Here is a 22,701-nt window from a genome sequence, read left to right as displayed (position 1 = left end):
GGATTTTGCTTGGAAAGCAGCAAGCTGTATTGCAGCTTATCAAGCTTCTCTGAGGCTCAGCATGGCTGGGATGAGCCCCTGCAGGACAGGGGTCTGGCCTCTACAGCAAACACTGGCTGTCCCTGTTCAGAGAGAAGGGAAGAGTCAGTGGCAAGCACAATTGTCAACTGGTGACCAAGGCCAGCCAAAATGTGTGGACCCCAGCCTCCCACTAACTTCTTTGTAGAATCATCCAGCCAGTGTTGGGGGGGGGGTTCTTATAAAGAATATGGCAAAAAGCATTTCAATATCTTTCCACTTTACTTACTTTGAACTTCCTTCAGTTTTAAAAAATGTCACTGACAGCCTCAGTTTCCCATGAGTAATTCTAACTCACTCTCTCTCAATGCATGGGCCCTATATTTTAGAATGAGATCAACCCTAATGGGGAAAAAACCCCAGTGCAGTTTGCAAAAATCAGATTTTGCCATTCTGGTTTCTGTGAAAGGCTTATTAAAATGTAATTGTAAGGACAAAACAAGGATGTCCCAGGAAGTTGTGTCACTGAAAGTTGTACCTTAACAGTTTTTCAGACAGCCGGATCACTGCTGTCCTTTGGCCAGCGAAGAATATGTGAGCCTGAATTGTGAAAAAAACCCATAAATGAGAACCAAACTGGGGACAGAATTGTGTGATGTTATTCTGAAGGATCTGTCCTGTAACTAACCAGGTGGTTGCTCGAGTATAATATAGAGAGCCAGGCATACGTATTTGTAGGATTAAGCCCAGATGTTCTGTTTCATCAAAGATGCGTTTTAAAACCCAGCTGACTTTTTAATTGTAAAAAAGCAGAAAACTGGAGATGCTAGGTGAACAAGGTTTGCTAGCAGTGTTGTCTCCCATGGCTAACATTTTCTAATTCATCACTGTGCCTTTCTTAAAACAAACCAATGATCATTCTAGTAGAATTTGACAATGTTCCTGTCTCAATTTGTTTTAAATTGTCTTTGGGTTTTAAACAAAACATGGGTGGGAGTGGGCTAAGAGGAATTAGGACCGAACAAATATTTAATTAGTCATATTTTTGCATAATGCTTAGAATGTGTTCTGTCCATTTGCACAAGACTGTCTTGTCCTGTTGGAGCAGTCAGGCATTCTTTTGTTCGTTCGTTTCAAACTATATGGAGTTTTAGATAAATCTGAGGGGGGAAATGTGCTTTTATGAAGTCAATTTTTAAAAAACACTTTGGTATTCTGAAGCAAATGTATTTATTTATCAGTATGTGTACAACTAATTTGGTATTTTCACATAATTACATTGTGTCTGTTGTAGAGAGTACAGTACATGTCAATACAGAAAACTTGTGCAGAAAAAAAATTAAACTTGAATTTGTTTCAAAGAATTGTGCCTTCCCTCCAAAAAACATGCTTTTTTTTAAATACGTGGTCGTTACTCATTTACCATGTGGCTCCAAGATTGCTGTCTCTTCTCACCATAACTGCTTTCCCCTTCCTGGCCCATGGGACATCTGTGCATTGGACAGATATGAAAACTTTCTCAGCTGAATTTCACTACGACTGCATTCCAAGGAAGGATTCGACTGTGAAATTTCTGCAAGAAACGTGGCTGTTCAAAATCCAGAAAGAAAAGGTGGAACCACATTCTCTGGATCTCCTGGTAGTAACTGCCACCGAAGAAGGGGTAGTGCTGTCTTTCCAGGATGTCCACAGACCACTGAAGATCTAGTCATCAAATGTTCTCTCTGGTATGTCTCTATGGTGGCAGCTCCTACCAGGAAATCTCAAGAGAAGACCGTTCTACATATCACGAATGGGATTTCTGGATCTTGTAGAAACAGCCACCAGCCCCACCTGGGCTTAATCTGGCTGCCTCTGAACTACCCAGAACAAATTCTACCGATCCTCTGTAAAGTTATTCTGTTCTTCCCTCTGCCAGTGAGCCTCCGTTTCAAGCAAAGGTTAGTTTACTCATTGTTCTATAGTAATGTAGTTTTAGTAGCTGTCTCCACTTTGGGGCTTGGCATTTAAAAAACCTGATTCCCTTCAGGGCAGGGTAGAGCCAAGTATGTATTTCCTAGTTACCTGTTTTGAACTTGCAACGTTGCCAGTTGGCTGCTGGAAAGGGAGCATAGCCCCCTCTATGGTAGCAGTTTCTATGAAATCCAGAAATTCCATTCATGGTAAGCAGAATGGTCTTTTCTCACTCAGCCTTAAAATGGGAAACGCAACTGTCTGCCATTCTTTTTGAAAGTCACATTGCTTGTTCCAGAGAACACACACATGACGCACACACGAAATATATACTGGAATGTTGTTCCTCATTTTACTCAGACAGATAAACAAATTTAAAAATAAATATGGATGCAAAAGAGAAATATGCTTACAAAATTTCCTCTGGTATTTTCCATTCACTTAGTGCTGCAAACTATTTTCAAAGCAGGTTTCTGTAATGTCCAACATGGGCCACGAAATGGTGCTGAACTGATTATCAACTTCGCTAAAGCAGATCTTTGCTAAAGGCATGGAGAACTGGAATGACCAAAGTCCCTTATTCCAGGAACAGAAACTTATAATACAGAAGCATTTCTGCTGGCCAGGCATATCTGACATTTCAGCCCCTAGTTATTTAAGCAGGACAGTTGCCAAAAGGCAGGCTTTCTAGCAGCAGAAGCCACAAACGTAAGACAACATACACATACAATCTTTCCTGCTGCAGAATAGGTAGGCAGCAATGAAAACCCAACCAAAATTAACCCTCCCTACATCCCTCCCATTTTATAAGTGCAGCTGTTGACGTTCTCCATGTACCCTATAATACAACCACACTTTGAATTAGCCATAATGGCTCTATGGAGTCACCTTCTCGAGAAGTTCCTAGCGATCTACTGGATAGCTACATCTGCATGATGTTTCAATGGACGGTCTGCCTACTATGTTACATACATGGGACAGGATTCATCTAATGAACTTTCACTTGCACAACAGGGCCTTCTCCCCTTTCCTTCCCCTGCACTCCCTGAAACTGGCTTCTTGTGAGAATCCCCAGAACAGCTCATGGGGAAGGAGGAAGAGATCACTCCTTCTTATAAGCTGATGTGCTTGCACAGATGGTTGTAAAAGCACAACACGGAATTCCACTCTAAGGCCACAACCCTATACACATTTCTTCGGAGTTGAGTCTCACTCAATTCACTGGCACTTACTCCTGAGCAGACAATACACAGGACTGCACCCGATTGCCTACAATACTAACCACAATTTCCTGGGAGCAAACCCTGGAGCTGAGCAGTGGTCCATTGCGGGCGAGTAGGCCAAGGGAGTGGTCTACTCTTGGCAGCAGTGAACTCACTGGGATGAAGCAGGGTGATCATGACAAGGTTAGTGGCAATGGCCCCTTAAGTATATGTGCAACTGTGCCCCGCTGGAGCTCCCCAGCCCCATCACCACCTTGTCCTGCCTCATCCCAATGACTGCAGTGCCAGCACTGTGCCCCCTTCCCACTTCCTTCAAGCCACGGCTGCTTCTCAGTAAACCTGCATGGGATTGCGCTATGAAAAGCTGACATGGGAGAAAGTGATCCTTCTTATGCTTTCAGCATCTCTTCTAAACCCAAATTCTTGTAAGGAAAAAGAGCCCTCAAAACAACCCCTGTATGCCAACAAGCATATGCAGGGTTTTTCCCCATTGTTTTTTTTTTAAGTGTTATCGATTGACCAGTCATTTAAGTGGTTATTTTGTACAGCTTATAGTTGTGTTTTATTGTATTCGGATTGTTGTGATATTTAGCTATATAAATACTTGCATAAATGAATAAATAAATAAATAAATAGTGCTTTCATAAATAATTGCAACATCAAAAGAAATTATAAACCCTTTAGTAGAAAAAGAAAAATAGGGAGACAAACTACTCATGTACTTTTAGGCCTCAGAGAAGGAGTGTTATGCCGCTTGGCATCTTCATCTCTTTGCTTTGAACCCTGGAAATCCCTTTCTTTCTGCGATTTGATTGGGCAAGTGAAGCAGGTTTTCTGAAGATGCTGTTAATTCATCTGTCAAATGACGCATATTGGTCATCTGTTTTGCTCTCCTCCAAAAATCATGCCCTTGTGTTTTGGTTGCACACTTTAACTGTGAGTGCATTTTGGAAAAGTTGGCCTTGAAGTTCATGTGGAATCATGTGGTAAGTTAGCCTTGAGCCACAGGAAGGGCTGCCATCTTGAGCCACAGGCGAGGTGAAATGGATTGCTCATTCCACAAGTGACCTAGAAAAAGAAACCCTGTTCTTTGTTGATACAACAAAAAAGAGATAATTTGGCACACACCCACACACCCTTGCGCCAGGCTGGGGGGAAGGGTTGGATTGGGCAGAAGCGTCCCTCCACCCACCTCTATCACTTAAGTAAGCCTCCCACCTGTCTCTGCCAACTTGGTTGCAAGCATCACTCCATCAATACAGACATCACCCTTCTGACTGCCAAAGATCTTGGCAGGCAGAAGTGCCACTGGTGGAATCCCCAGCAGCAACAGCCAGTGGAAGGCTCTGCAATGGGGCATTCCAGGGGCAAAGGGGCTGGGCCAGTCTGGGATCAGTTGGAACCAGAGCTGGCACCATGTTTGTCAGATAGCAGCATCATGCCAGATCAGTGCCTCATCACTGTGCCAGCTCCAGGCTGGCACAGCCATCTGCTTGCCTCCCCCACTGGCCCCCTATCTCCATTGAGTCCTGCTAGGCAGTGGGCGGTATTAAGATTTGCCCCTAAATTTCCCAGAAATGCCTTGTGCTTATCAGCCAAGAAAATCAACTAACACTTGCACGTAAGGAATGGCATTAAGACACCCCTTTCACCTTATGATTTCCTCATTACAAGAGCATGAAGGATTTTGGTCTGCAACAAGAGACCACCCAAGACAGAGGCAAAAAATAAAATAAAACGCCAACTACTTTACGCAAATCAAATATGATAATCAAATATAAAAACTGATTATCTGCTATCCTTTTAAGTGTATCTAAAACAGGCTGCCTCAACCTGACGAATGGTTAACATTGGTGAAGGTGTTAGAAGTACAGTGGGAAAATTCCCTACTGGATTACTTTATACAGGAGGAGAGGCTGAAAGAAGGCACAATGGGAAGCTATCTTGATTTAGACGCCTTGGGAGGCTATAGCAAGCAAGGGACTGGAAACCAAGCCTTCTGAGGAACAATTGAGGGAGTCGGGTATGCTTAGCTTGAATAAGAGGAGATACGCATGATAGCCATCTTCAAATATCTAAAGGGTTGTCACACGGAAGATGGAGCAAGCTTGTTTTCCCCTGCTCTGGAGGGTAGGACCCAAACCAATGGCTTCAAGTTACTAGAAAGGAGATTTTGACTAAGAACTTTCTGGCGGTGAGAGCTGTTCAACAGTAGGATGGACTCTCTCAGCAGACTCTCCTTCCTTGGAGGCTCTAAAGCAGAGGTTGGAGGCCATCTGTAATGGTTGCTTTGGTTGAGATTCCTGCATTGCGGGGGGTTGGACTAGATGATCCTTGGGGTCCTTTCCAACGATGATTCTATGATTCCAAGGCAGTTGATGCTGAAGTGGCCAGGCTGATGAACTAGTGGGGGGCTACTCATTTTCCATTCAAATAAGCAGCAAATGCAAAAGAGATGCAGCAGCTGGGTATGCAACAACGGAGACAAGCCTTTGTCTTGCAAGCAGCAGTTTAGCCCAGTTTCTAGAAGGGGAGATAGCCTTCCGCGTTTGATCCTCAGTGTCCCAGCAACGCTATGCCCTTCGTGTTTCGCTTCCTCAGAATGCCCATTTCGTCTGGACTTCCCTCGTTCTGCTCTTGGGGATCTGCATTTTCGAGGTTGGAATTCAGCAGCAGCTCCTCCTGGGCTGTGGCATCTTCCATTTCACCGCAGCTTTCGGGGTAGAAGCCCTCATTCTCCGCTATCACAGCAGGGTCGTCCTCTTCGAAGTGGCAGCAGTAGCACTTCTCAGGGTCATGGCCAGCGCCACTCTGGTCGCTGAGCGTGGCGTGCTGGCCCTCCGTCTCGTGGGCTGCTGCAGGGTCACTGTTCACTATAGCGAGAGCAGACAAAACGGTTTCACTACATAAACACTCCTCATCGTCCACAAACGCCATTCTCTCTGCTATCTCTTCAGCCGAAGGCTGGCTGGGGTCAGGGTAATCCACAAGGATTGTGTCCTGTCTGCGCTTGACGCAATCAGAGTTATCATAGACAGGATAGGTCTCCTCTGGATAACCTTAGAACATAAAATAAACTCATCTTAGATGGAACAATCATGCCAGGCACCTTGCTCATAGTATTACTGGATCTGTTCAGCCATACAAACACCTGAATTCCTGTAGGAAGTGACACTGATTTCAGTGGCACTTTCAAATCAGTGTGCTTGATTTGAGATTGCAGCCAGAAGAGATCATCTAGTGGCTGAAATGTCATCAATTGCTTATGTGTTTTAGAATGAGATCTGTCCTGCATCCATACGGGACTGGTCTAGACATACTAATGGCTCCTTGCTAACCAGGATTAACAAATTGGGATTTAGTTCTTCGATTGCACACTGCCTTCCTAGAGCAAATCCCCTCTCCCTGCCATTGACTGTGCTTCACCAACACAGCTATTAACAGTGGTCAAATCTGAGCAGCTTCTCTCAACCCCTGGATCAATTCCTGTAAGAGAGTTGGTGGGTCACAAAAACCACCTGCTTCTACCTCCACGGTAGAAACCACCTGCCTTTCACCTGTGCACCACTAAATGAAGCACAGACTGGTAGAGATAAAAAGAATGATACTGATCCATCTGCAGAAAGACAGTGGAGTGGCAATAAGATTCTTTTTAAAGATGCCCAACTCAGGACACGGTATTCCTCCCTATGTAGACTGGGGGAGCTACTCTTAATCTGAACAACTGCCTCAGATGTTAGCTCAGGATGTGTGAAAATGGCAATTTTGATTTCGTTCAGTTTTCATTTTCCCAGTCTTAAATTCAGGTCTCCACAATTTCCCATCGGTATGTGATTTTATTTATTTATTTATTTAAATCAGCCCTTGAGTCCGAAATTATCCTAACATGCACATTTCTTGTATTGAATTTTGCCCGATACACACTTTTTTGCAAAGCAGTTCCCCACAAATATTATGCATTTCTGTATGTTACGTTCACCACTATATGCATTTTTATGTAAGTGGCAGCCTACCTAGCATATGCATTTTTGTTCACATTTACTTGTCTAGAGAACTCCATTGCAAAATTCAGAGAAGTGTGGATGTCAAAGGAAGTGATGTTACAGTTCGTGTATTGTTTTGGTAAGGGCAAATCAGGTAGGTTTGCCTTTAAATACAAAAGGAATAAAGTTTCTCCCCCCATCCCTAGATATTACCAAGGAGCCCTCCTGTCCCTCAGCTTTGTAGCATAGTGCTATAAGCCCTCATGAACAACAAACTACAGCTGGCTAGTCTGAGATGCTTAAGCAATCAATGGATTCTCTCTTGTTAAGAGAGCCAGGTGCTCAGATGCCTTTGAATACTGAATGGCTTCCTGTGATAAGCTTTTCTTTTAAAGGAAAAGCAAAAACAAACAGCAGCACACTCATTCTTCCTTCATATAAATCGAAAGGTCTTCCTTACCTTCCCAGTCCTGCATATACGGAGCCTCTTCAGCTTCTTTCTCTGGGGAGATCCCATCTATGAGTTTGCCTTCTTTCATGACCTTCGTAATTTCTCGGAGCTGCTGAAGTAGCCTTTTCTCTTGATCAGTCGTGACGTTTTGGGGCCGACTATGGAACAGAATGGATGTTTTGAATTACAGTGCTGGAGGAGACTCTTGAGAGTCCCATGGACTGCAAGAAGATCAAACGCATCCATTCTTAAGGAAATCAGGCCTGAGTGCTCACTGGAATGACAGATCCTGAAGCTGAGGCTCCAATACTTTGGCCACCTCATGAGAAGAGAAGACTCCCTGGAAAAGACCCTGATGTTGGGAAAGATGGAGGGCACAAGGAGAAGGGGACGACAGAGGACGAGATGGTTGGATAGTGTTCTCAAAGCTACGAACATGAGTTTGACCAAACTGCGGGAGGCAGTGGAAGACAGGAGTGCCTGGCGTGCTCTGGTCCATGGGGTCACGAAGAGTTGGACACGACTAAATGACTAAACAACAACATGGAACAGGCATTAAAAAACCCCACGACAACAGCTCAGACCTACTATTGGACATGACTGGCAATATCCGAATAAGTTTTAGAGGAATGGTTCTCTGTCCTAGTGAACAAACATGAAAAAAGCAACCGTGCAAGCCAATTAAGATACCTGTATCCCAATGTCAAATAAAAAAGACTGCTATATAGTCCCATACTTAACCTCACCAACTGCCATGGGGAATCATAAAAAGGCCTTATTTTAAAGGCATTCACTCTATAGGTTTTTTAAAAAAGGACAGCATACAAGGAGATGAAAGACCTAGTTGTAAGATTGAAACAGTGTAAATAATATTCTACTTTGTTGCCAATTAATATGATTCACACCATTATTTAGAAAATAAATGAAGTAGCATCAATGAGATACTATTGGTGATTTAAAATGGCATTTTTTTCTGGCTGATTTACATAATTTATAAATCAATAATTTAAATCACTCCGCCTTCAGGCACAGTTGTGGAATGCCAACTAACATCACAGCTTTTGTGGGTGAAATGAAAGGGTACAGATGCAAGGGAGCTGGCGAAGAAAAGGTACCAAGAAAGCAGGTGGCTACACTTCACATGTTGACCTGAAGTAACTGATTTCTTTTGGGAATTATAGGGACAGAACTACCTAAACTGTACAGAATGACCGCTCCCCGCTTAAAACGGGGGGCGCCCTTTGCGTGGACGCGCGCAGCCCCTAGATCTGGAGCGGCTCCAACAGCATAGGCTTGGCTTTGCCTTCCCTCAGGTGGGATACCTGGAGGTCTCCGCCTACCTCAGTCAGTTGTCCAATCCCACCTGGGGGAAGCGTTGCCAAGGAGACCAGGCCAGGTAGGGGAGGGATTACCTGCCCACACAATAGAGGGACGATCTTACCTGGGAATCCTCACTTGGCTCCAGAGCTTAGAAACGTATTGTACAGTACAGAAACGTATTGATGTATACTACTACAGTGGCAAGAATGTTACTTGCCCCAAAATGGAGAGAAGCAGAAGTCCCAGCGAAGGAAGAATGGATACAAAAACTTATGGAATATGAAGAAATGGCAAAACTTACCGGAAGAATAAGAAATCATGAAAACAAATGTTTTAATAAAAGAATGGAAATGGTTTATTGAATATTTACAGATAAAGTGTAAACCTTCAGTTTTATAAGAGTATATATTTAAAGTAGATGAATTAATGAGCAAATTAAGTTAATTTGGATATGCAGAAGATATTAAAAATAAATTTAAGGAACCACAGAAAGAGGGGGAAGGAAGTCAAGTTTTGAAATGTTAAAATGATTGTAAAATTAGTGAAATGTATAAACCTGAAAATCATAATTTTTTTTAAAAAACCCTTTATTTTTTCAAAAAACAAAGGAACTGGAAAAAAGGAGAAAGAAAGAAAAATGAAGTAACTGATTAAATCTTTGTCTGAATCCCTATTTCTCTCTTTTAAATTTTATTTTATTTTATTTATATCCCACCTTTCTTCCACCATGGAACCCAACCCATACATGCGGTTCCCAGTCCTGCTTAGCTTCAGCAAGTTGGGGGCCTTGTGTGCTTCCAGACCATGCCCTAAGACCATCAAAATACCATTTGGCGATTTGTTTTATTGCTCACAGTAGAATAAATTCTTGCCACTGCGCAATAATAACACAGAGAGCTTTATATATATAATAGATGAACAGTATTAGTGACTAGGAAATAGATGGAAACAGTGACCTTTTGTGTTATTTTCAACTATTTGAGAAAGATCAAGTGGCTCATAATTTTTATCATCATTTTATCCCATGCTGATTAAATATCACAGAAAGAGGAAAGCATTCAAATTACTTATATTTTTTCTCCTAAGTTAAGAAAAGGGACCGTCAGACAGCTATGGAAGGGGGCGGGGCGGGGGGAGAATGCCTGGTTCTGATCTTACAAATTTGTAAAGATCCAACCTATTGCTTGTGAAAGCCTTTATCAACCTGGTGCCCTCCAGGTATTTTAGACGACTGCTCCTGTCAGCTCACAACCGGCATTCTAACCAAATAAATAAAACGCATGCATCAAAGTGAGCTGGACTCTGCAACCCAATAGTTCTTCTGTATCTGTTGAAAGGTCACTCCCAGCTGGCCAGTTATGGAGCAATCATCCCAATTGGTTTGCACAAAATTTGCAGGGAGGCAAGACAACATTGGCTCTCTATGGAGCATCCATTCCCATTTGATTGCTCGCGGGTTCTGTGACAATGCAACAAGCAATTGCTACCCCACACTTTCCAATGCATTCCCTCTTCAACCAGGCCTCTGGCTGTTTAATGTTCTATGGCCTTTTTAATGTGATTGCAGGAAGGGGGTTATTGTTCTGTTTTGTTTTATCTATTCATTTTGTGCTATCTCTTTGATTTTATCTTGTGAACCTCCCTGAGTTCTTTGGTTGAAGGGCAAATAAATTATTATTATTATTATTATTATTATTATTATTATTATTATTAATTATTTCCTTACAGCAAAATGGGCCTGGAGGGAGAGCAGGTTTGTTGCAAAAGAGTGCCAGATTGACTTTAATTGTCTGAAACCTAAATTTGCCAGTATATCACTGAAATCATCAAAACAAATTAGCAGTGGTTTGGAAGCACCCTGAGTTTTCTAGGTCTCATCTTTAAAACAGTAAAAGGAATAGTACAGTAGCAACTTGGTTGAAACAATTATGCATAAGGCCTCTGGTCCTTTTATTAAAAACCAGTAGGGATTTTCTCTCATTATTTTTTAGAACCAACACGACCCTTAATGAGGCACATCAGTCTCTAGGAAATATATTTCTTTTTCCATTTGTCATAGCTTTTGCGGGTCTCCCTCCCTTCTCCACCTACTTTTCTCCAAGTAAACATACCTAAGCAGGAATTGAACCCCTATTGAATTTCTTCAGCTTTCAAGATAGTGTCTCCTCTGACAACCCTGACGGTTATCAAACTAACGTGTGCCTTTTGAAAGACTGTCACCTCCAGACAGGCAGGAAAAAAATCAAAGCCACTTTGTCTTTGCTATGGGTACTGGGTTGCCTAATGAGAGAGACTTTACCTCACAGGAATAGCAAGATATTGTGACGAGGCCTTTCCATATCATGTCATTAGAAAGCAGCAAGACTAGCAAAGTAAGATGCCTCTAAATAAAAGGAAAGATACACAGTGTCGTGGCTCTGGCCTAAGGGCGAATCTTACGAAGCTGGATTGTTTAGGAATCTGCAGAACTGCTTTGCCTAGAGAAACGTTGCTGGTCTCCTGAGCAACATTCCTTCAAAAATCTGCTTTGCTTTGAGTGACGTTTAATGGCCAATGGCAACTCTAATCCCAGACTTTATTACTGTTATAGTTTCTCTATCAGGGACCAGGCTCCTAACTAGGGCATCCAACACTGGCAAGAGGCAAACACAGTGCAGCGTGGCTCACAATTTGCCTTCATGTGCTCTGTTCACTGTATGCCACACAGAAGCCATCTGAAATGTTTTACCGGTGCCATTTCACTCAGAACTCCACTGTTTTAGCTGAATTTTCCATAGATAACTTCAGCAACCTTATCTATGAAGAATCAAATAGTAGAGGAAACCTGTCTGCATGTGTCCACCGTTCCATTCTAAAACACAGGAAGATGTCTTATGCTGAATCAGACCAGGAGCATAATGTTTTTATGACCATTGGTCCATCTACCTTCAGTTTTGTCTATAGCGATGGCAGCAGCTCTCTCCAGACTTTCACACTGCAATCTCTCACCCAGACACGCTGGGGACTGAACCTGTGACCTTCTGCATGCCAGGCAGATGCTCTACCACTGAGCTACATCCTTCCCCTTGGTCAGTCTCTTGTGTCAAACTGATTGGAGACTTAGCTTTAGGCAGCAATACTAAACACACTTACTTGAAAGCAAGACCTGCTGAATCCAGTGGGACTTATTTTGGGATAAATATGCACCTATGCTTTTGGATGCCAAGCATAAGAAAAAGAGCCTTGCGATCTGCCATCAGATGAGCAGGCAGCTGGAAGATAGGCTACAGATTAATATGATCTGTAGTGAAGGGTAGCAAATAGGCCATTCTCATCAGCATGGCAAAGACTGGGAAGAGTGAGTATCTTTAGTTCTACATTTATAAATATTCTTAATCTAGTAGGTAGTAAGGGTAGTTCAAACAAACAGTACTCAGACAAATAACTTAATTATAGACCATACAAAAGTGCCTATTTATTGCCTGATCTGGGATATTTTTTCTTTTCTTACTTAACCCATCAAGCCACCCTCTTTTTCATTTCCCATCTACTGTGAACAAATGGAATACTGTAGGAAGTTATAAATATTGGCATTCCTTCTGAAATTCCATAATGGAATTTATAGAGGTTAAGAAGGCATCAATCCATTTATGCAGAACATTGTAACAGAGTTGACGTCATCTCTTTACAATCTCTGGGTGACATCCAACTAAATCATATTCAGATTAGGCCCATTGAAATGAATGGTCTTGGAGAGCCATTGTTTTAAATGGGTCTACACAGGAGTATCACCCTCTGTGTTTAATGGATTTATGAAGCTACAAAGCTAGTGAAACACCACACCAGAAATCACGTGCATCCATATTTCTTTTAGTTTAATTCAAAATGCTGAATTTAGTTTAACATAGAACTGGAAGAGGAAAGAGTTGAGTAAAAGTACCTCCAAATTATAAGATGTTTAAGAGATGCAGTTTTTTATTTGACAGCATATTTTTATTTGAAATGTTCTAATTTGCTTTATTGGGAACAGAGAAATACAAAAAGAACCCGCCCTTTTTAATCTGCCGGAACAAGAGTCACTGCCACATACCTTTCACAGTTGGGTCCCACTCTATTGATTAATTTCTCCATGGCTTCTTCAGTCTCTCTCAGCTTATCTTGAAGTTGGGCAAGCTCATAGTCAGCTGCAAAATAAATGTGGTCCCAAAAGGCATCAGCGGCAGCTCTGACAATTCACTCCATTCAATCAGCATGTATTTGTTCTGAATGTGCAGCAAACAAAATGGAACTTGTTCCGAGGGAACCATGAGAGGCGACTAAGAGGGCTTTACCGGTAAACAGAACTAATGAAAATAATCTTTTTATTCTTCCCAGGCAGAATGAAAGGAAAAAGAAAATTTCCCTAAGGCTAGGAGAAGCATATATAATGCACCCAATTGCTCATAAGCAGCTACATGCAGAGTGACTGGCTGATTGTAAATGCCTCAAGACAGGAAAGGCTACGACACAGAAAACCACACAGTCTAATGACATAAGGGATGTTCAGAATAAAAGGAAAGCTAACAATTATTTTTGTTGCGAAGAAGGAGATCAAGGCTGCAACTCTATGCATAGTTTATGTGGGGTAAGCTCAATTTAACAACAGTGGGATTTACTTCTGCATACACACAAAATCCAACTGTGTCAAAATGGGTGATATCCAATTTCTCCCCATGGATTTCATCCCACTGATTTCAATGGGTTTACTCAGTGTGACAAACACTGACTATCACTCACTACTACTGGTAGTAATAATAATCACATTGCCTCATCTATCGTGCTGCTAGATTTATTTTCCAAGTGAGAGCCAATTTTGGATGCCATTTCAATTCAGTCTTGGAAATGCTACTTACTGATTTTCCTGTTTGTGTTTCCAGATGACGACGGAGGACATTTCCGCTCAACTGTTGTGGTTTTCCCCTTAGAAGAAAGCTATTAATTGGAAAGGGTTATTGCTGTGACAGAAGAGACATAGGTGTTTCTAGAAAGACATTAACAGCCTCAGCTAAAACATAAAAGGAAACCAAAGTTATGAAATGAGTTGAGGCAAGCCATGGCTCACTCTACCGCCACACTCCCCCTTTGCATGCCAGGTCTGAAAGCTTCCGCTTTCAATTTTAAACCAACCAAAGTTCCCTATCAAGTCCTAACTTGAGGAATTACGATTTTGTTCAAACTCTAGTTGCTGAATCTATCAGGATCAGAAACCACAGTTTGCTTTTCGTTTATGCTCACTAAGTAGAGGGTTTTTTGGTTGGTTTTCAAAAGAACCACTAACAAGTTTGATCATTACAGGTAAATACAGTTAGTTTCAAAACAGAAGCTCTTGATCTTCTCCTCCGGCAAGTGACCATATGAACTAAGTATTCGTTTCACCCCAATACTAGTGGAGAGAAGCAAAAGAGCCCTTAGATTTACCATGACATGTGAACTAGGTCAATGACTCACTGGTTAAGAAACTGTACTGATGCAACTTTAAGGGTGAAGTGGTATTTCTTACCTTAAAAAGAATGTACAATATGTATAAAAGGATCCCAAATCCATATATTGGGATGACTTGTCCCACAAGACCTCTTCCACTGCCGCCGCCACCTCCTCCACCTCCACCGCCGCCTCCACCTCCACCCTTGGCCTTTGCAACTGCTTCCGCAAGATGAGACCTTGGGAAATGGGTAGTGGGTGGTCTGGTTTCTGGAGACATCTGGGGATGCATTGTTGGAGGAAACTGACTGGTCTTTCCTGAAAATCAAGGTTAAAAAGATCCATTCTTAAAGGGATGTGTTGTGTTTTAAGTCCTGTTCTATCCTCTGAATATGAATCTTAGGTGGAATCTAGACACATATAAAAAACGCTATGAAAATGCCTTTAAAAAAAATGCTTTGAAACATGTATCGAATTTGCCATAGCTTGACATCGCCATCTAGTGTCACATTTGTATAATGCACTTTACAACAGACTTAAAATGTTCTATTTGCAGCTGTATAGAATCATAGAATCATAGAGTTGGAAGAGACCACAAGGGCCATCGAGTCCAACCCCCTGCCAAGCAGGAAACACCATCAGAGCACTCCTGACATATGGTTGTCAAGCCTCTGCTTAAAGACCTCCAAAGAAGGAGACTCCACCACACTCCTTGGCAGCAAATTCCACTGTCCAACAGCTCTTACTGTCAGGAAGTTCTTCCTAATGTTTAGGTGGAATCTTCTTTCTTGTAGTTTGGATCCATTGCTCCGTGTCCGCTTCTCTGGAGCAGCAGAAAACAACCTTTCTCCCTCCTCTATGTGACATCCTTTTATATATTTGAACATGGCTATCATATCACCCCTTAACCTCCTCTTCTCCAGGCTAAACATGCCCAGCTCCCTTAGCCGTTCCTCATAAGGCATCGTTTCCAGGCCTTTGGCCATTTTGGTTGCCCTCCTCTGGACACGTTCCAGTTTGTCAGTGTCCTTCTTGAACTGTGGTGCCCAGAACTGGACACAGTACTCCAGGTGAGGTCTGACCAGAGCAGAATACAGTGGCACTATTACTTCCCTTGATCTAGATGCTATATTCCTATTGATGCAGCCCAGAATTGCATTGGCTTTTTTAGCTGCCGCGTCACACTGTTGGCTCATGTCAAGTTTGTGGTCAACCAAGACTCCTAGATCCTTTTCACATGTACTGCTCTCAAGCCAGGTGTCCCCCATCTTGTATTTGTGCCTCTCATTTTTTTTGCCCAAGTGCAATACTTTACATTTCTCCCTGTTAAAATTCATCTTGTTTGTTTTGGCCCAGTTCTCTAATCTGTCAAGGTCGTTTTGAAGTGTGATCCTGTCCTCTGGGGTGTTAGCCACCCCTCCCAGTTTGGTGTCATCTGCAAATTTGATCAGGATGCCCTTGAGTCCATCATCCAAGTCGTTGATAAAGATGTTGAATAAGACCAGGCCCAAGACAGAACCCTGTGACACCCCACTAGTCACTGTTCTCCAGGATGAAGAGGAACCATTGATGAGCACCCTTTGGGTTCGGTCAGTCAGCCAGTTACAAATCCACTGAGTGGTAGCATAGTCAAGACCGCATTTTACCAGCTTCTTTACAAGAATATCATGGGGCACCTTGTCAAATGCCTTGCTGAAATCAAGGTAGGCTACATCCACTGTGTTCCCTTCATCTACCAGGCTTGTAATTCTGTCAAAAAACGAGATCAGGTTAGTCTGACATGACTTATTTTTCAGAAATCCATGCTGACTATTGGTGATCACAGCATTCCTTTCTAGGTGCTCACAGACTGTTTGCTCAATGATCTGCTGCAGAATCTTCCCTGGTATTGATGTCAGACTGACTGGGCGGTAATTATTTGGGTCCTCTCTTTTCCCCTTTTTGAAAATAGGGACAACATTTGCCCTCCTCCAGTCTGCCGGGACTTCGCCTGTTCTTCAGAAATCATCTGCCAGTTCTTTTAATACTCTTGGATGCAGTTCATCTGGCTCTGGAGACTTGAATACATCTAGACTAGCCAAGTATTCTTGTACTATCTCCTTAGTTATTCTGGGCTGTGTTTCCTATGCTGAATCATTTGCTTCAAATTCTTCAGGTCGGGCATTGTTTTCTTTATCGGAGAAGACTGAGGCAAAGAAGGCATTGAGGAGTTCAGCCCTTTCTGTGTCCCCTGTTTGCATTTCACCATCTTCTCCTCTGAGTGACCCCACTGTTTCTTTGTTCTTCCTTTTGCTACGAACATACCCATAAAAGCCTTTTTTGTTGCTTTTAACCTCTCTAGCAAGCCTGAGTTCATTCTGTGTTTTAGCTTTTCTGACTTTGTGTCTACACGTGCTGGCTATTTGTTTGAATTCCTCTTTGGTGGTTTCCCCCCTTTTCCATTTTTTGTACTTTTTTAATCTTAACTCAGTTAAAAGTTCTTTAGATAGCCACCCTGGCTTCTTTAGGCACCTTCCATGTTTCCGTCTCATTGGTATTGCCTGAAGTTGTGCTTTTACTATCTCCCTCTTAACCAACTCCCAGCCATCATGAACTCCCTTTCCTTTTAGTATTACTCTCCATGGGATCTCACCCAGCACTTCCCTAAGTTTTATGAAGTCGGCTTTCTTAAAGTCAAGAAATTGAGTCCTAGTATGCTTGGCTGCTCCTTTCCGCTGTATAGTAAACTTCATAGAGGAGTCCTTAATAAGGTGTTCATACACCCATATTTTTTCACACGAGATTGCACATATAACAATGACTGTTTGACATTTCTATCAATAAGTCCCCATCATCAGAAACCATACGGCAATTTTAACATATGGTAATTGACATATTAATTACTGTCAAGAATCCAATTGAATGAGCACTGGATAACAATGTATGTTGAAAGGCACAAAGTGGGAACACCTAAACAACCGGTTTGAGGAACTAATCCAGCTTCTTAGGCCTGCCTCAGGAACCCATCAATTTTGGTGGCAGCGGCAAAAAGAAAAAGTAGTCACAGTCTGGGGCAGGGACAGGATGGCAGAGCCCAATGTCTTTATGGGGATGCAAACTGTCATTTGATGGGTGGAGGGGGAGCAATAGCCCCTTTCTCAACTGATCTCCACAAATCAACTAAGGAGGGGGAGCTGTGAGTCTCTGACAGTGTGTGGTGGTGCACTTTGGGCAAACTTCACCACTTGTATGCCGCTCCTGGAGGGTGAATGCGACCTCAAGCTAAAAGAGATTAATCAAAAATGATGGGAGGTTGCTATGGCACCAAAGTTTGCCAAGATGGAACACTGCCAGCTAAGTTGACATGCATACCTTGCCAGAATGAACCACACCAGTTTGTATTCTATTTTATGCAGATTTTGAGAGACACTGTAATTCAAAACTGTATGGGGGCTGCAGAAAAGTCACCTGACATTTAAGGCACTACAGTGTATATATTTAATTCCTTAACCACTGATGAACTACAATTTAGGGAAATCTTGGGGTTCCTCAGAAGCTTACTGAGCTTTTATCAAAATCCAGGAACGTCAAACGAGCACGTTAAGACAGCTGACTCACCACTACCAGTGTCCCCCTGCAATGAGTAGCTGCAGGATAGTTTCCACTGTGCTTTAAACCTTACCTTTCAGTTCAACTGGGGATCAGGGAGGTCCTGACAGGCCTGGCTAATGCTCTAGTCCACATGATGTTGCATACACTACAAAATATTTCCCAGATGCCTCTACAAGACATTGGAGTTCCAAGACAGGTTCATATAAGTTCCTTGGTAGATATCTAAGTCTACCCTCCCACCCCACCGCCATTTTCCTGAATACACCTGGCAACAAAACCATGGCCCTACAGAGCCTGGCCTGCCATAGCTCAGGAGTCACTTTTTGCCAGGAGAAGCTCCTGATTCTGCCCCATCAGTCATCAGTAAAGTTCTGCTCGTTGTGACTTCAAGATGATTTATGAAAGTATTGCGTGCTCAGTGATTCCATGATTGATCTGTAAAAGTTCTCCCAACTTGGCCTTCCATTTATTTTGTGGCCCTGCATAATTCAACACCAATACTCTGATACACAGGGGAATGTGCAAAGATTTTAATTGCAGTTGTACACGAACGGCTGCTGCATGTGGCTGTACTAGATGGGTTACTAACCCACTATATGAGGAGGGAGCCAGACAAAACCAGCATCTAGACCTGCTCCATCTAGACAATACCCACCCCATTCCCCACCTCCAATGCCCACCAGAGAGGTGTCAGAACTGAGTTTCAGCAAGTTCCAGCTGGGGAAAAAATCCCTGCATTTACTGTTCCTGTCCCCCTCCCCCCCAAAAAAAGATAAAGGTAAAGAACCCCTGGTCAGTTAAGTACAGTCAAAGGCAACTATGGGGGTGCAGCGCTCATCTAGCTTTCAGACTGAGGGAGCTGGTGTTTGTCCACAGGCAGCTTTCCGGGTCATGTGGCCAGCATGACTATATTGCTTCTGGCAGAATAGAACACTGACAGAAGTCAGAGTGCACAGAAATACCTCCCCGCCGCACTGATACCTATTTACTTGCACTGGCGTGCTTTTGAACTGCTAGGTTGACAGAAGCTGGGACAGAGCAACAGGAGCTCACCCATTTGTGTAGATTCGAACCGCTGGCCTTCCGATCAGCAAGCCCAAGAAGTTCAGTGGTTTAGACCACAGCGCCACCTGCTCCCTTCTCCTGTGCCAATATATCACGCTTGGTCATGAAACAGGATACACTTTCTATACTTTTATCCCTAACTGGGATTTACTTTATTATGCTTAGGGAATGCTACATCCATCTACTTTTATACTATCATGTGAGATATTCAGCCTGACAGAAGCTTTGTTTACTTAACTGAAACAAGAATGCTAAAAACATTATCTTCATTGCTTTAGCTCAAGAACCCTTTTGAGTCCACAGCTCCCTTGACCAACTACACTCTTTCCCTGTGGTAAAACGTGCTCTGAGCCTCAGAAGCCCAGTTATGTCACCCCTTGCCTGCAGAGTAAGCAGCCCCATACCTCTTTTTGAACACCAGCCCTTGTGGAGTGTTCCCTCAGCCTCCTCTCATCTCCTTGGAAGTCCTCTGGGCAGCCACCGCAGCCACTTTTGGTCCATGAGACACGCTCACCCCACCCCAAAGAGAGGTGCCTCCTCACACCGACCCACAGGGACCTGGGAAAAAGATGCCTCCAGCCTTAGCAGCCTGATGGTGAATGTGCAGCCACCATCTTACTCACCTTGGGAGGTAGCAGTGGCAACAGCAGGAGTTGCTGGGCCTGCATGGTGGAAAGGCTCCCCTTCGGCTCCAGGCACTAAGCTCCCAGGCATACAGCAAGTACGAGAAAGGCCAGCACAGCACCTGTCTACCTGCCCGACCTCCCACTTGTCTGTCCATTCCCAATAGCAAGGGCTGGCTGGGCTCCGTTACCCACTTGCTTGCTTACTCCAAGGCCACCTCAGCTCTGGGCAACCAGCACCCCCTGGCCAGCCCCAGAGGCACCATTCGCCTGTAGAGCTTGTGGCCAGAGTTGTTGCAATAAACAGCCGCACAGGTCTTTGAGGGGCAGAGACACGAGAGGGCATCAAAGGAGGGAAGGAAAGAGGGACAGAGGCCACTGTTGCCCGTGGCACCATTGACCATCATTCCAGACACCCCAGGGTGCCACGGCACACTGGTTGAAAACCCCTGCTTTAGCTGAATAAAAGGAGTGTGTTACAAACAGCATAATTTGTAACAAAAAACCTGCAGTTTAAAAATGACCATCCGCACCAAACTTCATGGGATATGGCCACGCCAATACTTCCCCCTTTGAATTCCAGAAAGACAGAGAAGCCTGATTCCTGCCACAGTGAGACTTGCGACTAAGTGGCAACAAATCCAACTCGGTAAATGCTTTGCACTTCCTGCAGCAATTTAAAAGTACTTAATGAATGGTTTAGAGAGCAAGGCTAACATAGCTGAGATGGGGTACTTCTTTTCTGGCAATTTAAACACACCTGAAATGCTACTTCTACCATTCATTGCCTGCAGCTCTATAGTAAAAGTGCAACTTTAAAAGGTGACATGGGTGGTACGTAATGGCGTGAGAATGAATAAGGGAAGGACGGTAAGCTCTTATCACCCCACATGTACAGTTATGCCTTCAGAAGTAAGATCAGCTACACATTAAGGAAGGCAAGAAATTGCAGAAATACTGCAGTACTAGTGCAGATTCTTTCTGCACATGAGAAATCCTTGGTCATCATGTACAATCACAGATATCCATTAGGAAAGACACTTTAAAAATAATGCAAATGGTGACCATTTCTGCCCCAAGCCTGGCAGAAATTGAAAAAAAGAAAAGAAATGGCAGAAAGCAGCAAAAAAATGATACAGACAGTTTAAATTATATTTTATTTCATATAAAATATCCAAAGCAATGTAACAAACATCAAAACAATTGGTGGACATGGAATTTTGAAGTTTATAAAAACAAAAACAATGTGATGACTATAAGATGCTGACAAACTGATGCTTTCAAGGGATGGCTTAAAAACGAACACAATTTAAAATGCATGTCATCTTGGAAGAAAGTTTCTGTGAATTCAATGGTAAAGGCCGGGTAAGGTAAAGTCGTAATCTTAACTTTGCTAGCCACAGCTAAACCTGGAGGTATAAATAACTGCACGTTTCCTAACACTGAATACAATAACCTGAACCTCCTTCAATCAAGATATCAACTAGTCAAAAGGTGAAGTCTTTCTCTCACACACTTTTTTTTTATTCACTCCTAGACTCAAGGGGCAGCTTCAGTAATAGCTTCATTGCTCTGCATCTTGTTCTCACTGTGGCAACCAAATGCCTCTGGAATGCCTTCAAACAGGACATGAGTGCAACAGCACACTCCTTACTTGTGTTCCTTAGCAACTGATACAGTTGCACAATGGAGGCGTTGAACAAATGGTCCTCCATTAATTTGTATTAAACCCCTTTCAAAGCCATCCACGTTGGTGACCATCACTACATTTTGTAGCAGCGAATTCCGTAATTTAACCACGCACTGTGTGAAGAAGCACTTCCCTTTGTCTGTTCTGATGGCATTTAACACTTGGAATGCCCATTCACCCAGCTTCTTAAGCAGTTTCAGCACATCGGACAGAACTTCCCAACAGCTTAGTTGTGAAAACGAACGAGGGCAAGGAACTGCGATTTACTTTCTTCAGTGAATGGTCCATTTCATCCCAAATAAGACCGATCTAAATTAAATGAGCAAGGATCACCTTCCCGCTACATGTATCCTGAGCTTCCAGCCACCCCGCTTTCCAAAATTCCTGTGCGGAAAGAGCAGGGGAAAGAAAAAAATCACCTGCAAGAAAGAAAAAAAGCACGTGCAAAAAACAGCACGGGTGAACTCTGCAAAAGGGGTTGGGTGCATTTGTGTGTGCATAGGTTTGCAAATCCTTGGGGTTCCCCACCCACCCACCTTCCTCTAATCTTGCGTAGTAATATCGAGAAAGTGATTTAATGCGTGGGCATTTTGCACAGCAATCCCACCCAATATTACCCCCCTATTTGTGTTTCCAGGAGCTGCTACGTGGGGTGGGGTGGGGGTGCAGATGTGACCCTGACATGCACATGACTCAGTCCGGCAACCCTTGACGCACGAGGTGGCGGAAGGGGTTCGGGGCGGTCGGGGCCTTCGGGACGGCCTCTTACCCTCGGGCGCGGCGACCAGAGTAGGCGGCGCAGCGCTGGGCTCCGGCTGCCTCCAGCCCCGCGAAAGGAAGACCTTGGGCAGCAGCAGCGACACGCACAGCACCAAGCAAGAGGCCAGGGCCACCTTGCGGAACGTCGAGTACGCCATGGCTGGCCACAAGCGCGCGCCCGTCCGCCGCGGCCCGGAGCGGAACGTCGGCGTCCTTTCCCGCACGACGTCACATCCTCGCTCGCTTCCCTAAGCCGTTTGGAATGTTTTCCGGCTTGGGGCGGGGCGGGGGGAGGGCGGGAGAAAGAGAAGGGCTGTGGCGGACATGCGCACTTCTCCCGAAGGCGCCGGCGGACGCCAGGGTGCCCACACTTGGAGGGAAGGCGAAGAGCGAAGAAGAGCAGCAGCCTCTGCCGCTTGCTGCCCTGCACATTTTACCTCAGAATTTAAGGGAGGCATGTTTTAATCTGCTTTCACTTTATCCTTGTTGTTAATTTTTTGAATGCTTTGAAATCGTCAGTTCTTCTTGTTGATCTTTTTTTAAAAAAACTGTTTTCCATCTCTTGCGAACTTTTTGAGGTTTGCTT

General features: G+C 43.6%; 1 protein-coding gene across 2 annotated transcripts; it reads right to left on the bottom strand.

The window, feature by feature from the left end:
• Positions 1–2,301: 2,301 nt before the first annotated feature.
• RIC3 (RIC3 acetylcholine receptor chaperone) lies at positions 2,302–22,369 on the bottom strand. 2 transcript variants are annotated; one of them, XM_080975297.1, is made up of 6 exons: positions 22,126–22,369; positions 14,467–14,705; positions 13,820–13,898; positions 13,018–13,111; positions 7,638–7,786; positions 2,302–6,253 (listed from the first exon to the last, which is right to left on the bottom strand). In XM_080975297.1, exons 1-6 carry the CDS (start codon positions 22,271–22,273, stop codon positions 5,751–5,753), a joined length of 1,212 nt encoding a protein of 403 aa, XP_080831423.1. In that variant the 5' UTR covers positions 22,274–22,369; the 3' UTR covers positions 2,302–5,750. The 2 variants fall into 2 exon arrangements, with proteins under 2 accessions (XP_080831423.1, XP_080831424.1); XM_080975298.1 differs by having other exon boundaries at positions 2,302–6,067; positions 22,126–22,367.
• Positions 22,370–22,701: the final 332 nt, after the last annotated feature.

Source organism: Podarcis pityusensis (assembly GCF_964106645.2).
Source record: "Podarcis pityusensis genome assembly, chromosome: 1".
Classification (NCBI taxonomy): Eukaryota; Metazoa; Chordata; class Lepidosauria; order Squamata; family Lacertidae; genus Podarcis; species Podarcis pityusensis.
Note: the sequence above shows the minus strand (reverse complement) of the source record. Positions and strands in the feature narration are given on the sequence as shown.